Raw genomic sequence first — 16,161 nt, 5'->3', positions numbered from 1 at the left:
CACAGGAAAAAAATGCTACAATATATTCAATATATACAGTAATATTTCATAATATTACTGTTTTTTTTACAGTATTAAAAACTATTAAGATATCTTACCAACCCCAAACTACAAAATATTTTGTTCTATTCCCAAAATGGTAGGTAAAAAATAAAAAAAGGCAAACCTTGAGTGTAAACATATGTTCACATAGATCATGGTTTAACATTCCCTCATAATCATACACTAACATTTATAAAAATTGTTTGTCATTCATACAGTACAACATTTGTCATCTCCCAAATCATTCAAAACATTTGTCTTTGCCACAAAAACTTGTTTACTGTACATTTAGAGTATTTCTACATTTCACTGCATGGATTCAAGCTGTCTGCATGCGTGAATGTTTAATTAGTGCAGAGGTTTTGGCTCGTCTCCGATTCCTCCAGCAAGACGATACACAGCCAGGCTGACCTCATGAGCCAGACTATCAGCACTTTCCTGCACATAAACAGAACAATTGCAATTACAATCAAACACATCATACGCAATATATCAGAGAAAACGAGTGTAATGATCCAGTGTACCTGTGTGTCAGCCTCGGCATAGACCCTGACCACATCTTCAGTTCCAGACGGTCTAACGAAAGACCGAGCGCTTTTGTATTTCTTGACAAGCGTGTCGATGGTGTCCTGCAGCCCCTCTGGACTCACAGCCCTCCTCTCTGCGTCTGTCGTATCTATGACACGCCGGTCTGACACCTGCAGAGTGCAACAGTTAAATATACACTCTTACACTCATAAACCTCACAAACACACACACACGAGCACACACCGTGACTTTTAGCTGGCGGTTGGGCAGGTCTGTGTAAATAGCGTCCCAGTCTTGTGCAGACATCCCTCTGATGGCCAACACCGCTTCAATCACTAGCATATCTGAGATCGCGTCTCCCACCGTCTGCAGAAAAGAGAAAGGGAGTTCAGTTTTGAAAAAGACAGTTTTAGTAAAGCGTCTGGTGATCCAGTTTGTCTATACCTGGTTGATCAGATTGATGGTGCTCTCCAGGAGTTTCACCGCTCGTTTTCTCTCATCGTTTGTGTTCGGGTCTTTCATTAGCTCCTGAATCTGTTTCTGTGCAGCTTTGCTGAACAAAACCTGGTTAAAAAAACACTGGTTAAAACTAACAGAGCTCAAAAATAAATCGCAGATGTTACATTTTAACATGATGGGAATGCTAAATTGTGCAGTTTCAAATGAATACAAGTTTAAAAGTATAGTTGAACATTTTAAGAGCATGACATCATATCCTAGTCCTAATACTAATATTAATCAAAATATGTTGAAATTTAAACTTAAAAATTCAAAAAATAAATGTAACATTTGAAATGCAAAAAAGTTAGATTTAAATGTAAATGTAAAATTCTAAATCAAGTGTTGCTGCCTTTTTTTAATTTTCAAATCAATACCCTTCAACCGACTTTTAGTCAATGACCCAGGGATCTGCCTTTGTAAAATGGCATTATTTAGCAGTGAACTCACAGTTCCATGTCCATTTGCCTCAAAATACACTCCAATATCAAATTCCTGCGCTGCGTGATGTAGGTGCTTAACTCCTGTTTTCGTACAGCATACTGTGACCTGAGGAGAAGTCAAGGGTTACATCTCATAAACAGCAAGCAACCATAAATTGGAACACCCTATAGATTTTTATTAAATCACCTTCATGACATCCTCCAAATAGCGAGTTGAGCTCCCATTAGCATATGCTGTCTGAACAACAGCAATCTGTAAGTTCAACTCTGCCTGAACGTAAACACACAGATTAAATGAATGTGCAAGTTCATATTTGGACGTGGTCACTTCATTCTAGAATGCGTTTAGAACCTGTGTGAGCAGCTCTTTGAGGTACGTGCTGATGAGAGTAGCGATCTTGTCTCCGTCCAGCAGATGGAAGCAGCCTTTAGAGTCGGTGTAGTAGTAAACGATACGATCGGCATCACCATCGAACGAGCAGCAGCGCTCACCTACTCCCATATTCATACCTGGAGTCAAGAAAGCGAGAGATTTCAGTTAATTCGGTATGAAAGAGTGATATCCAAGTTTGGAATAATTTTTAAAGAAGTATGATAAGGCTGCATTTATTGGATCAAAACACATGAAAAACAGAAATATTGTTCAATATTATAAGAACTGTTTTCTGTTTTAATATACTTTAAAATGTTATTTATTCCCGTGATACAAAGCCAAATTTTCAGCATCATTCCTCCAGTCTTCAGTCTCACATGATCCTTCAGAAATCATGCTAATATGCTGATCAGCTGCTCAAGAAACAATTTTTATCATTCGTATATATTTTCCCGCTTAAGGTTTTGTGGAAACTCTGGTATAGGTAAGATAAAAAAATAAATAAACAAATATATTAATTAAGCAATGAAGCATTTATTTGATTAAAAGTGACAGTAAAGATCTTTATAATTTTACAATAATTTATATTTCTATTACTTAAAGTATCTTAAAATATGTAAGACAAATATTAAGAAGCAAGAACTGTTTTCAACACTGATAGTAAGAACTATTATTAAGAATTGAGCAGCAAAAATAACCTATAATAACTAATCAGTATATCTGAAGGATCACGTGAGACTGACGACTGGAGTAATGATGCTGAAAAATTATATTTAAGAAATAGCAATGTATGATTTTTTATTAAATTATTTATGAAGACATTTTTAAACTGTAATAATATTTCAGAATGTCACCATGTTTACTGTTAATGAATGAAGCCTTGGTGAGCCGTCTATCAAAAACATTCAAAAGCATAATTATTCCACACTTTTGACCAGTAGTGTAGTGTTTTTCAAAGCTTATCTCATTGTATCATGAAATAAACTCTTAGTTAATACAAACACAGATATTACAGCATCTTCTACTCATAAGAAAGGCTTTTTTTCCCCTGCTGGGATCAGAGGTGCAGTTTTCTCATGAGACGTCCCTCGAGGAGTTCAGACAGACCTTGAGGCGCTTTCTGCTGCACTTTGACGTAATCTGCTCCACACATGTGGTTGAGTTTCCCACTACTGCCGTCATTCGAAAGCACCACCTGCAGCTCGGAGCGAAGAAACGGCTCCATTTCTCTCATCTTCAATGCGCCGATGCCGTTAGCTCCATCCACCAATAGCCTCTTCTGATCGTCGGTGCGGTTTAAGGCCTTTGGAATACAAGCAGGGAAGCAATCAATGCTAGAAAAATAATAAGCATCATTAATGTTTTTTTTTTTGTCGCTCTTACATTCTGAGTGAGCTGAAGGAAAGCCTGTGAGAGTTTTTGGTAGTAGCCCTCAATAGTGGGACTGCCGTAGCAGCCATTGGTGTTGCAACAGCACACCATATAATGCAGCTGGGGAGTGGTGACCAGACCATAGTCTTAAAGAGAAACACACACCCATCAATATGTCACAATATAATAAACAGAGCAATTCATCAACCTTTGTACTGTCATATCTGTGGGCAAACCAACTGTACTTATACTCGGAAATATAATGCAAATGCAAAACATCTCTAAATGAGCTATATAAACAAGTCGATAAATTAAGGTTTTATAATTGCATAATACACACCATGAGTTTTGCCTCCCAAACTGGAAACTCCATCCAATACAGCCTGAGAGAGAATCGCACTGCTTGGTCTGAAGAAAATATACAAAGAGAAATAAAACACTACACTTCAGTAATGTATTTTATGCAGTACACATTCAACCATTTGACATATTATAGATGAACGCAATAGCATATGTAGATCTAGCCATTAATCATGAATCAACTAATGTATTATTCATCAAATCTATTAAATATAGCATATTCTCATCAGGTGCTTTATGCCATGCGGAGTTGGGAACAAATCTATCAAATGATCTCAAAACTGCACAGATAATGTATAAAGCACATGCACATGCATTCACAGCTGTTTAAAATGAGAGTGAGCTGGTATAAATGCATAAAAAAAAATAACTGACAATATATTGAAAAAAAAAATGTAGTTCATTTTGCAATTTTTTTATTTTATTTTTTTATTATTAAGACAATAAACAGATATAAAACCCCAAAACAGATCATTTGTACAGCATATATAATATTTGAAACAATTGTATTCATGTATGAAACAATTTTTAGTTACATAGCTTATAAAAGTTTTCTTTCTGTATAATTTTGTATACATCTAGTAATGAAAATCACACTTATTAGAATTATAATGAAAAGCGTATGCATAATAAACTAAGGCTTCAGCTTGCACCTTTTTCACTTAATATGTATAACTATGTAAACATACTATGGGAAATGGTGTATGAAATGAATCCTGATTATGATAACAGTTAGGTAAAAAAAATTTTAGCCTGAATGCACTGTAAGTCACTTTGAATAGAAGCATCTGCTAAATGCCTAAATTTATTTTTATTTTATTTTATAACAGGAAGTATGATTATTTTTGGCTACCCTGGCTAGTCAATCACGTTTTCAGACTGTGCAACCTCTGTTGGCCGTTTTCTGACTTGATCTACTGGCTTGGCCACTATGAAGTCTACAGGTTTGGTAGCTTCTCTCTCTATGTACTTAAGCTTTCAGTTTTAACATTTGTTAACCTTTCCACTGTGTAAACAGAATCCAGGCTACCTGGTGTCTTTCCCGATGTAGACGCTTGCAGGCTCACTCATGTCGATGTCCTCTTTCTTAATAATGTCCTTCAGCTCTTTGAGAAGAGAGTCCTGCTCAGCGTTAGCGAGCTGTGTGGCGTATCCCTCCCACACCACTGTCACCATCTCCCCCATGGGGTCAATTAGCTTCACCCCATTGTCCTCCTGAAAATGATGAAAACATTCCAGGAACATTCTTGGAAAGTGAAAAAAGCACCACTACTCTATTGTTATGACACAGATGGCTCTTACCTCTGGGTTATGCGAGGCGGTCACCATGACTCCAATGGTGGATTTCGTTTTTTTGGACCTCAAAGTTGCCAGCAGCCCCATGCGGAACATGATGTGATCCAGATGTGTGGCATGAGTGCGGAATCCAGCTGTGCCATACTGCAAAGTCAGGCCCTCCGGCTTCGGATGCACCTTGGACTTTTGAGATACTTTCTCAAACTGAGCCATCTCTGAAAACTAACACATAAACAACTCCAATCATCTAGCTCGATTTATTTAATCATATTCTTCACAACTTTCATAACAGGATCACCCACAATGATTACCACTAAAACACTGCATTGTTTCATGTATAAACATTGCTAAATCTGAACTATAAAAATTATAAGTTTTAAAAACTAGTGCTGTCAAACGATTAATCATATCCAAAATAAAAGTTTTTGTTTGACTAATATATGTGTACTGTGTATATAAGCCTATAAACACACACACACACACACACATACATTTATATTAATACAATTTATAGAATTTAATTTATTTCACATATAAAAATAAAAATTTTCTGAAATATATACAAGCATGTGTGTTTATTTTTATAAAGATAATAAATATACAGAGTACCCACACATATATTATGTAAAAAAAAAAAAAATTGAATACGATTAATCGCAATTAATCATTTGACAGCACTATTAAAAACTCAATACAGTTTGTGGTGCACAAGGAAACCAGATGAAAAATCAAACCAGTGATCATTCAATTCCTAAATAAACTGCAATGAATAATTTGCCTGTCCCAATTATTTTATCCAAGCTTAATTTATAAAACAACTATAAACGAACATCTGAAAAATCTGAAACATGCAAACTAACAGACAGTAACTACATATATTAAAAGACGTGACCATATAACCATAACATTTAAAGAGTTCCACAAAAAAAATAATAATAATAACTTCAATCAATCTGAAATGAATGAATCTGCTAATCACACAACCGCACACATTATCCGGACTTGCGAACGAAAGAAAAACATATGCAAATGATTTATTATTTATCTGCCATTAAAACATTTTAATATGAAGACAGCTGATGAAGTTTATACTTACTCTGCTCTTTCTGCAACTGAAGGGCGTGCGCTGCACTTCCTACTTCCCTGATTACGTGGCTGCAGTAACGGAGATCGCCACGCCCCCTAATCTGACGTACGCGTAAACTTGACGCATATTTTAATCAAATCGTTTTCGTTTGACCCACTGGGTCTTGCAGTGTGTGCTCTAACTGAGAATTTTCATCGTTATCCCTGAAATATTGTATATATAAAATGTTATTTCTTAATAAATATTTCATGAAAAAAAAAAAAATTTTATTAATTAACTTTATTAATTTAAACAAGTTTAGCTAAAGTATGATTCTTTATTTCAACAAACTCATTTACATCAGATTTTAAATAAATAAGAAAATAATTAAATGTTTTTAACTTCAAGAACATTTTCTCTAACTTTCAGTGATGACTAAAGCACTATGTTTCAACCCAACTTTGGGTCAGTTATGGACTAACCCAACTTTTGCAAATGTAAAAATGTAACCCAACAGTTGGATTCAGTCCATATTTGACTCCTTTATAGTGAAGTAGGCTATTTTAAAAAATATATAATACTTTTTCAGCCCTAGATGTTTTTTTTTTTTTTTTTGGCTTCCTTATCAGCTGTGTAAACATGTTCAGAGAACACAGCAGATGTTGTAAACATTTTTTCCATTTTACTAATGGGGAATGGCATCTCAGATGCCCCTGCACTATTTATGCCTGTCAATTGTTAACAAACTTCATGCTTTTCATGGTGCATAGTGCACAACAGAAAATGAAAAACACAATAGAGGCCCTTCATGAGTCAAAAGAGACTTTAACACACATTTCTGATATCTGACTAAATGAAGTAGACAGCCAGACACAGAACGAGGAGAGAGAGAAAGTCGGTGGCCCCTGACCAATAACAGTTTACTGTTAAGCTCCCTCTCAGTGAGGACTGACCCCTCACACACACAAACTAACACTCTGTAGCATGTGCTGAAAGAGCTTTCAGTAATCTGTGTGCTAGACTTAACAAAACTGCTCTTGGGTTCTCATGCATTCTCTGTAGTCATTTTTCATTTGTTTTTATGTTCATGTCGAAGAAAAGTGAAATTTGCAGCTGCCACAACAAGCAGAGGAGGTCCTCATGGTAGATTCCTGCATCCCGCTGTGAGCGCTGTACCTACACACATACTCAGCACAATGGCACATGGCTTTCCCCGTCTAAAAGGCTTTAATGATTGGTGTTGATGAATCTTGGGAAGACTGCTGGCTTTGTTTCTGGCCTGAGCTCTGAGCTGGATGGTGAGTTTCCAGGGTTACTCTGTATGAAAGGAGGTGCAAAACAAGCAGCATAAAGAGCAAAAGAGAAACGTTTACTGGTCTCACTACTTACTACTGCTGACTGGTGAGTAGAAAAATGATTGATGGATCTCATGTTCTTCTTAAATAAAGATTTGCATTTGTGTTTGAAATAATTACTGTTTAGGTAATTTAAAATCACTTAAAAAAAAAAAATTAAAAATTCATTTCACAGCCCAGCTCGCAAAAGTCTAAGAATGTTTTACTAACATTCCTGTTAGTTGTGAAAACAAATGTTTTTTTTTAAAATGTATTATTTTAAATGTTTTTAAAATGCTTTTTTGGTTTTGTGAACGTAATTGTCATTTTGCAAACATAATGGGAGTGTTACATTTCAATGTTCTGAACAGCAGTAAAATCTAAAAAGCATTAGAAAAACATAATACTAAAACTTTTCAGAAGTAAAGTTCCATATACAACGTATATATTACATGTTTGCGCTAATGTTTTGAGAAAAATACCAAACAGCACACTTTAAACAAAAAGGTTCTTTACTGGCATCAATGGTTCCATGAAGAATCTTTAACATCCACGGAACAATTTCATTGGACACAAAGCAATTTTTTGTGAAAACGGTTCATTTGATAATGGAATGGCCTTCACACTGACAAAAATATGATTCATTTAAGAACTGTTTACGTAAAGGTTCTTTGTAGATCCCAAAATGGTTCTTTTGCTAGGAAAACACTGCAAAACCTTTAGAACCTCTATAATTAAGAGTGCAATCTGAATGGATGTAATGTGACTGGAAGATCATTTGTCAAAAGGTTCTGAGAAGGTTCGAAGGTTCTTTATAGCAAGAAAAGGTAGTTGAATTTCAAAAAAATGTATTTATTCTAAGAAAAATTGGTTCCTTTAAGAACTGTTCCCTGAAAGGTTCTTTGTGAAACCATAATGGTTCTTCAAAAAACCCAGTTCAGAACCTTTTTTTTTTTTTTTTACAGTGCATGACGATGCAGTGTAGTGTATGATGTTTTTGTACAAATGATGTGTGTATTTCCTTTGTGAAGATCTAAATCGGCCACTGAGCGATGAGGGTTTCTAAAAGAGAGTCGGCCACTGATGAAGGTACTGACAAAACAGTGAAAGACGATGCAGTTCATCTCAGGAGGAGGATAGGCCTGTTGCCATCAATTTCTTTCATCATTGGCACTGTGGTGGGGAGCGGCATCTTTATCGCTCCCAAAGGCGTGTTGATGAATTCGGGCAGTGTGGGATTGTCCCTGCTGGTCTGGACTCTGTGTGGCATCCTCTCCACTTTTGGTGAGGAACATCTTTCAGTCAAAAGTTTGGAATAATGTTTAATGTTTTTGAAGGAAGTCTCTCATGCACAACCAAGGTTGCATTTAGTTAATGCTGCAGAAACAGTAATATTATTGTTTACATTTAAAATAACAGTGTTCTGTTTTAATTTACTTTTAGAATGAAATGTATTCCTGTGATGCAAAGCTGAATTTTTATCACCATCATGCAAGTTTCAATGTCACATGATCCATTAGAAATCATTCTGATCTTCAATGCTGGAAACATATTTTGTTGCTTAAGATAAGATTCACAAGAAAAATCATAAAACTTTAATCTAGCAAGGACGCCTTCAATTGATCAAAAGTGACAATAAGATATTTAAAAATAAATGCTTTATTTTCAACAATCAAAGACCCCTGAAAAATCTATCTGTCAGGGTTATGTCTTGGTTGTGTTTTTGTTCATACGTCTTGGTTTCATGTTTACCCTTTTAGTTTAGTCTTTAACATGCCGTAGTTAATCTCCTAACGTTCTCCTGTCCACCATTAAAGGGATAGCTCATCCAGAAATTAAAATTCTGACATCATTTACATACCCTTAAGTTGCTCCAAATCTGTGTATGTTTCTTTCTTCTGCTGGACACAAGAGAAGATATTTAGAAAAATGTAGTTAGTCAAACAATTGATGGCCTATCCATTGACTTGTGTAGTATCACTGTTTGGTTACTTACCATATTTTTGTGTTTATGTTTAATGCAAGTTGAATCCATTTTTGAAATATAGCATGTTCTCATCAGGTGCTTTATGCTATGCTGAGTTGGGAACAAGCTTTAGAAAATCAGGCGGTCATTACACCTACCTGTTGGAGACCCTGGGACCCCTGCCTGCCTTCCTGCGACTGTGGACTGAGTTCATATTCATCAGGTGTGTGTGTGTGTGTGTGCATGCAGTGTTTGTATTTCACAGTGTTCACAGAATTGTGAGTGAGTCCAATCATAATGTGATTTCAGACCTGCAGTGGCCACGTACGTGTCTCTGGCTTTTGGTCAGTATGTAGTGGAGCCGTTATTCATGCCGTGTGCTGCTCCAACAGCTCTGGTCAAAATCGTCAGCATGCTGGGAGTCAGTGAGTGCTGCTACTTTATGGATTGATATTTAGTAAAAAAAAAAAAAAAAAACTACATTTGTAAAACTATATACTGTTCTGCCCAGCGTTTGTGGTGGCAATGAACTGCTGGAGTGTGTCAATGGCAGCACGTACGCAGGTCTTGCTGACCTTCATCAAGATGTTTGCTCTGATTCTGATCATCATCCCAGGCATCATGGCTCTGGTCAATGGTAAGAGTCACATGATGTCTTACCTGTATGCTGGAATAGTTTTTTCAAATTAAATATTAATTTTACTTCGCTAAACCTTTACATTGATGGTCAGGGAGTCGTGGTAATGGTTCAACAATAGACATGCTTATTCATATTTATCAACAAAGCTCAGTCCCAAAAGTGTGTGTGAGAAATTGGAATGGGGCTAGATGTTTATATATATATATATGTGTATCTTTTCCAGGTCAAAATTGACTCAAATTTCAACAAGAAAGGCAGGAAATGTGCTTGATATTTCATTTTTTTCCTGTTTCAGGGAAAACCGAAAATTTCCAGAATGCCTTTGACTCAGATTCTTTAACTCTGACCAAACTTCCTTTGGCCTTTTACTCAGGTCTTTACGCATATGGCGGATGGTGGGTATTTATAAGCAGTATCAAATATAGAAATCCAAAGTATAAGGGATTTCAAAAACAATGTAAAAGTGTTTGTTTCTGCTTACAGGTTTTATTTAAATTTCATAACGGAAGAGGTAATTAACCCAAACAGGTATATTGAACTTCCTTCTTTGCCAAATTATTTACTTGACTATATGTTTTAATTATTATTTTATTAAATTATTATATAAAGGCACTTAGGTTAATTTCTTGTATATTCTTGTTAGAACCATCCCATTGGCTATCATTTTCTCCATGGTGACTGTTACCGTGTGTTACGTGCTGGTCAATGTGGCTTACTACACCATGATGACTGCAAATGAGTTACTGATGTCAGATGCCGTGGCAGTGGTTAGTAGTTCTGGACTTTGGAGATGTTATTACAGGCTTTAGTTTGGAGAGTAAAGGTCATGACTGTTCTCTTTAATGCATTGCAGACATTTGCAAGTCGGGCTCTGCAGGGTATAGCTCCAGCAATACCAGTATTAGTTGCTCTTTCTTGCCTTGGAGCTCTTAATGGAGGATTTTTTGGTTCACCCAGGTAAGGTTTCAAAAGAAGTTTTGAATCTAAATTTATGTTTTATCTTTTTAGTAGTCTTTAACTTTGACAGGTTAAAATTTAAAAGAAGTTCACCCAAGTGAATGGGTGCCGTTAGAATGAGAGTCCAAACAACTGATAAAAACTTCACAATAGTGCACAAGTAATCCACACGACTTAAACAGTTTTCTTGCTAAATATGAGTCATCTATCCATTCTATTACTTTCGCATGTAAAAAAAAAAAATCTTGTCTGAATCGGGAGAAAAATATGCACGGACCAAGCACCAGTTATAAGCAAAACCAGTAAAAACAAATATGTTGGTGGATTTTAATGTGAGAGGACTACAGTTTTTAACTTTTTCACAGGAGGAGGAGTTATTATGGACTAGTTTTTGGCCAGAAGTGACAGGACAGTTTAACTTTAAAATGTCTTATTTTATTTCTTACATGCAGCTTTTCACTTCACAAGACATTCATAGTTGTACTCGAGTGGTTTGGATTACTTGTGGATTATTGTGATGTTTTTATCAGTTGTTTGGACACTAATTCTGACGGCACCCATTCACTGCAGAGGATCCATTGGTGAGCAAGTGATGGAATGCCACATTTCTCCAAATCTGTTCAGATGAAGAAACAAACTCATCTTCATGTTGGATGGCCTGAGGGTAGGTTTTCAGCAAATATAAATATTTCCTTTAATATCCTAACTCGGTTTCTGCAGGATGTTGTTCGTAGGAGCAAGAGAGGGTCACTTCCCGGCTATCTTCTCCATGATCCATATCCGCAGACAAACTCCACTGCCAGCTGTGCTATTTCTGGTACAATCCCATCCAGTCATCCTTTTCTCCCATTTTCTTCATGTCCGCTTACTTTTCTCCTGATGTTTGCAGTATCCTCTGGTGATCATCATGATGGCAAGAGGAGAGATCTTTCAACTGATCAACTTTGCATCCTTCTCTCGTTGGCTCTTCATCGCCTTGGCCACCTTGGGAATGATCATCCACCGCTACAGATTTCCAGATCATCCCAGACCATTCAAGGTCCGTTGGCAAATGGCTGATAACTGATTTATCAAAAGGAATTTGTCACTGTACTCATTAAACACTGTTTTGAATGTGTTCAGGTCCCTCTAGCAATTGCGGTGGTCTTTACCATAGTGTGTTTCTTCATCGTGGGCCTGTCATTGTATTCGGACCCCTGGAATACAGGCGGCAGCTGTGCCCTCACATTATCAGGAGTACCTGTGTATTACCTGACAGTCAAGAAGTCATACATACCTGAACGCTGGAAAAAAGCCTTCAGTGAGTCATGCAAGCACCTTATTGTATTAAGTCCATAAACTAAACATAAATTGCTATAGATCTTAGCCAGATTAGACACCATATTGAATTTAACATGGATTAAAAGGGATGTGAGGGATAGATTTACAGTCTTTACAATGCCATGCACTGTATAAAGGTCCAACTCACGAGCTTCAGAACTACTTTGAGTTTTGTTATACTGAAATTGATTTTTGGAAAGACATTTTATCAGCTGAACTATCGGTATGTTGTTTAAGAACGTACTGTATTTAAATCCAGCACTACTTTGAGTCGAGGAAGAAAGGATGCAATGATTGACCTCTACTTCTTCTTGTGCAGATTATATAAGCCTACACCTGCAGATATTCCTGGAAGTGGCTCAGCAGGAAGTTCAGACCTACTGATGGAACTTCACCAAACACCAGCTGAATTCATGCCAACTAACAGATCTGAGTGTCAAAGGGCGTCAACGTTACATTTTAGTGGTGCTTGATATTACTATTGCCCCTAACTACCCTAGCAACCGCATAGCAACATCCTTGCACCCTATCCAATAATGCAAGCATCACTTATATTTTCATCAAATCTGTATTTAATTGAAAAACCAAATAAATATGCCCAGAGAAGTCATGCTGTTGATTGTTCACCCCAAAATGTAATAATTTACTCACCATCATATCATTCCAGTTCCATTATTATTTGGTCAATCTTCTAAGCATAAGTGATTATACTTTTAATGAAATCTGAGAGCTTTCAGTCTCTTTATTGAAAGTCAAAATAACCAAAACTAGTTTAATGCAAGTGCTTTGAGGAATTACAGCTTTTTAGTAATAAATCACAAATGTGACTGTATAAAGTATCCCTTTATTGTCAAAAATTAAGTACAATAGGAAGAGAAAGCAAATTGTATGCTTTGTTGGAAATGACAATGGGTGTATCTGGTCGAAGCCTGTTACCTCAGTAAAATGCCTAGTAGAGAACATCCATATTTCAATAGTCTTCAGAAATCGCACAAAACACATCCTCATATGATTCTCTGAATGGCACAGGGTCTTAATGGCAAGTTTTTATGCATCACCAAAATGTACGCTTTTGGGGAATGTCAAAGTTGAATATTACATGGCTTTGAAGTCTTATGGAAACCACCAGCTTTTTTAATGTGTGTGCATTAATATACTATTATTATTATATAGTACTTCATTTCTAATGCTGATGTAACATCTTAACACCATAAATGTCAACCATGTAGTTCTTGTATATTTTTATGACATTTTTTCTTGGTTTTGTTTTACATTGGAAGAACGTAAGCATATATGCATTTAAGCACATATGAACTCGATGCATGCTCACAAATCACTTTACATATGCAAATGAACATTAAAAGATTTGTAACACCACAAAACTCTCTGAATGCTCATCTTGGTCATACCCAACATCCAGAATGCAAAGTCTTACTTAAATCATTCTTAATAGCAAAAACACATGAATGCAGAAAAGCAGCAGCAGCAGAGATGAGTCACTATTCTGATACGTTTGTAACCATTAAAACACACATTATGGGATGTTATAAAAAGCTTGATACACTTCAGATGAATGACTAGTAAATTCTAGTACAGTGCACCACTTACATGACCATATGCAATTAACAAACAACCAATAAAGGGACAGTCCACCCAAAAATGAAAATACTATCATCATTTACTCACCCATGAGTAGGAGTTTCTTCCTTCTGTTGAACAAAAGAAAATATTCTGAAGAAAGTTACAAGTCAATGGCTACAGTCAGATGTTTAGTGACCAATGTTTTCCAAAAAATAAAATTAAAAATCCTCTTTTGTGTTCAACAGAAGAAAGGCTTAGAACAAGTGGGGGGCAGATTGTTTTATAACTGTGTGAACTATCCCTTTAATTTGAATGTGAGGCTTTTTTTTCACACCCCAAATTGTCTTAAAAATCTGTTGTTGTGTGCTATTTTTACCGTCAGTCTATCTGGCTAATCCAAGGTTTTCAAAATCATTCCAAAATAAAGAAACACTGTAGAATTGAGTAGTGTAAATTAATTCATCTGGCAAATCTGTATGTCCACTTATAATATACACTCTCTCTCACACACTCATATTTATATATTACAACTTGTGCAAATTAATCTCATCTAAGTACATTCGTCACTAACAGTTTTGCGCACAAACAAAGGCCTACACATCCGAAACACAGACACGTACAGTAAAAGGCAGTGAAATAGCAATAGAAGTTAAGAAAATACTTAAGAGATCAATAGCAAGTAAATAAGAATCAAAGGCAGTGAGGGAAGTGTGAGCAGCTCGGATAAAAGAAGTTGAGATATGCTACAGGAGTCACTTGAGCTCCGGGATAAATTGGGACCAGCTGATGTTTGCCATGCAGAGATCATCATCCTCCAGGTTGGGGAAGCTGATATCCACTAGGATTTTACTCAGGCTGTCGTTCATGGTATCCAGGACGAGGCCTTCAGTGAGAGAGCGGTTGGCGGCACCCATTTGCAACAGCTCTCTGGAGCAGGTCGGAGTGGAGCGTCTCGGAGAAGGTCTGGAGCAGGTGAGCAGCTCTCGAGGGGAGCTGAAGAGCGCCAGCTCTTTGAAAGGCGTGCTGTTGAAGCTGAAAGGTGTGTGTTCGTTCCGTTGCGGGGTAAGCTGTGGCCCGCTGGGCGTACGGATGGGGCTGAAGTCCAGCACGCCTCCCTTTCCGACAGGAGTGATCCTCCAGGGCTCCAGAACTGTGGGAAGCTTACTGGGAGTGGATGAGGAAGGGTGGCTGCTCTTGATGGGCGTTTTAAAAGCATATTCTCTGTTTGGGCTGTCGGGGTCAGGTTTACAGGTGGATTGGGGCTCCGGATCGTGAGTGTCTTGGAAGGTGGAGACGTCAGAGACCACGCCCGAGTCAAAGAGAGTGCTGTCGGGGTAGAGCAGGACGGGTTCCTCGGTGGCTGGCAGGACTAGACGCTGTTTGCGGCGGGAGCTGCGGTTTTCTCTGTGTCTGGTTTTGGGGGGCGGAGCCGCAGACACCTCAGGAGTCATAGACACACTCACAGGCTCCTCCTTTATATCCTGAGAGGTGGATGCACACAGCATGACCGAGCTCACGTCAATCTGAGAGACATTTCACAAAACACACACACACACACACACACAAGCATTAAACAACCAGTACATGCTCTATTCACTCTATTTCTACACTCATTTCTCAAGTTATGACTTCCATGCTAGGAAAAAAAGATCATGCTAGCATGTGGTGGATTTGGAATAACAAAACTGGCTTGTTGGATACACCAAATGTGGTCTACCAGCCCAAAACCAGGTGAAAGTCCAGCTAACCAACAATGTACAATAACTTGGATCAGACTATAATGACCAAAAAAAGCATTAGAATGTGGAATTTAACTTAATTTTTCCTGCGGGGCTGAAATTCAGTGTTTTCATGATCTAATACAACTAATATTAGTGTAATTAATACAAATTAAATGATAGTGTTTGCTCTGATGCTTTCATTTTTGCTAGAATTTGTAAAATTTCATCAGGCAAGTATGATCTACATTAAGGGCAATGCAAACCCCTGTTTACTGCTCTACAGTGGTTTACCAAAACCATCTACAAGTCCACCTGCTCAGGGATCTAGACTACCTTGAATCAGGTAAAGATAAAAAATGACCAAATACATTCTGGTTTTAGCTATATTTCCCATCAGGGCTGGAATTCAGTTTTTTTCTCCCTATGTGAAATTAATGAGTAAATCACATGCAACAAATAATTATTGGAAAAATTATTTATAAATGACTAATCAAATAAATATAAATAAATATATCTTGCATAGCAAAGTATTTACAAATAATGCTTGCATGTTGACTGTGTTTGAAATTATGCCATAAAAAAGAAAACATTACAGTAATGAGAATCACCACAAAGAATAAAATTAGGTTTTATTTTCTAAGAATATAACTTTTCTTTTGATGAAA

The 16,161-nt window shown here is 36.9% G+C and overlaps 3 protein-coding genes across 3 annotated transcripts; 1 reads left to right on the top strand and 2 right to left on the bottom strand.

Moving 5' to 3' along the window:
- Nucleotides 1-44: 44 nt before the first annotated feature.
- LOC113071856 (phosphoacetylglucosamine mutase-like) lies at nucleotides 45-6,080 on the bottom strand. Its single transcript, XM_026245158.1, has 13 exons — nucleotides 6,008-6,080; nucleotides 4,918-5,133; nucleotides 4,646-4,830; nucleotides 3,596-3,663; nucleotides 3,268-3,401; nucleotides 2,992-3,187; nucleotides 1,864-2,021; nucleotides 1,699-1,782; nucleotides 1,519-1,617; nucleotides 1,015-1,134; nucleotides 814-936; nucleotides 567-740; nucleotides 45-480 (listed from the first exon to the last, which is right to left on the bottom strand). The coding sequence occupies exons 2-13, from the start codon at nucleotides 5,122-5,124 to the stop codon at nucleotides 391-393; spliced, it is 1,638 nt and encodes a 545-aa protein (XP_026100943.1). The 5' UTR covers nucleotides 5,125-5,133; nucleotides 6,008-6,080; the 3' UTR covers nucleotides 45-390.
- A 783-nt stretch (nucleotides 6,081-6,863) lies between these two features.
- Nucleotides 6,864-12,870, top strand: LOC113071854 (cystine/glutamate transporter). The gene is made up of 13 exons (XM_026245156.1): nucleotides 6,864-7,378; nucleotides 8,343-8,595; nucleotides 9,374-9,500; nucleotides 9,587-9,702; nucleotides 9,789-9,914; nucleotides 10,213-10,312; nucleotides 10,401-10,445; nucleotides 10,561-10,684; nucleotides 10,771-10,874; nucleotides 11,595-11,691; nucleotides 11,764-11,913; nucleotides 11,997-12,174; nucleotides 12,514-12,870. The coding sequence occupies exons 2-13, from the start codon at nucleotides 8,364-8,366 to the stop codon at nucleotides 12,576-12,578; spliced, it is 1,464 nt and encodes a 487-aa protein (XP_026100941.1). The 5' UTR covers nucleotides 6,864-7,378; nucleotides 8,343-8,363; the 3' UTR covers nucleotides 12,579-12,870.
- Nucleotides 12,871-13,018: 148 nt separating this feature from the next.
- Nucleotides 13,019-16,034, bottom strand: LOC113071855 (forkhead box protein M1-like). The gene has a single exon (XM_026245157.1). It carries the CDS (start codon nucleotides 15,278-15,280, stop codon nucleotides 14,528-14,530), a length of 753 nt encoding a protein of 250 aa, XP_026100942.1. The 5' UTR covers nucleotides 15,281-16,034; the 3' UTR covers nucleotides 13,019-14,527.
- Nucleotides 16,035-16,161: the final 127 nt, after the last annotated feature.

Source organism: Carassius auratus, unplaced genomic scaffold (assembly GCF_003368295.1).
Source record: "Carassius auratus strain Wakin unplaced genomic scaffold, ASM336829v1 scaf_tig00008333, whole genome shotgun sequence".
Lineage (NCBI taxonomy): Eukaryota > Metazoa > Chordata > Actinopteri > Cypriniformes > Cyprinidae > Carassius > Carassius auratus.
This window is presented reverse-complemented; position numbering and strand designations above follow the sequence as displayed.

Coding starts and splice junctions, on each gene's coding strand:
- LOC113071856 (XM_026245158.1), bottom strand. CDS start 5,124: ATGGCTCAGTTTGAGAAAGTATCTCAAAAGTCCAAGGTGCATCCGAAG. Junction 1,135..1,518: donor AGGCAAATGGACATGGAACT/GTGAGTTCACTG, acceptor TTTTTTAACCAG/GTTTTGTTCAGCAAAGCTGC. Junction 937..1,014: donor CCATCAATCTGATCAACCAG/GTATAGACAAAC, acceptor TCTTTTCTGCAG/ACGGTGGGAGACGCGATCTC.
- LOC113071855 (XM_026245157.1), bottom strand. CDS start 15,280: ATGCTGTGTGCATCCACCTCTCAGGATATAAAGGAGGAGCCTGTGAGT.
- LOC113071854 (XM_026245156.1), top strand. CDS start 8,364: ATGAGGGTTTCTAAAAGAGAGTCGGCCACTGATGAAGGTACTGACAAA. Junction 11,692..11,763: donor TGCCAGCTGTGCTATTTCTG/GTACAATCCCAT, acceptor TGATGTTTGCAG/TATCCTCTGGTGATCATCAT. Junction 12,175..12,513: donor ACGCTGGAAAAAAGCCTTCA/GTGAGTCATGCA, acceptor CTTCTTGTGCAG/ATTATATAAGCCTACACCTG.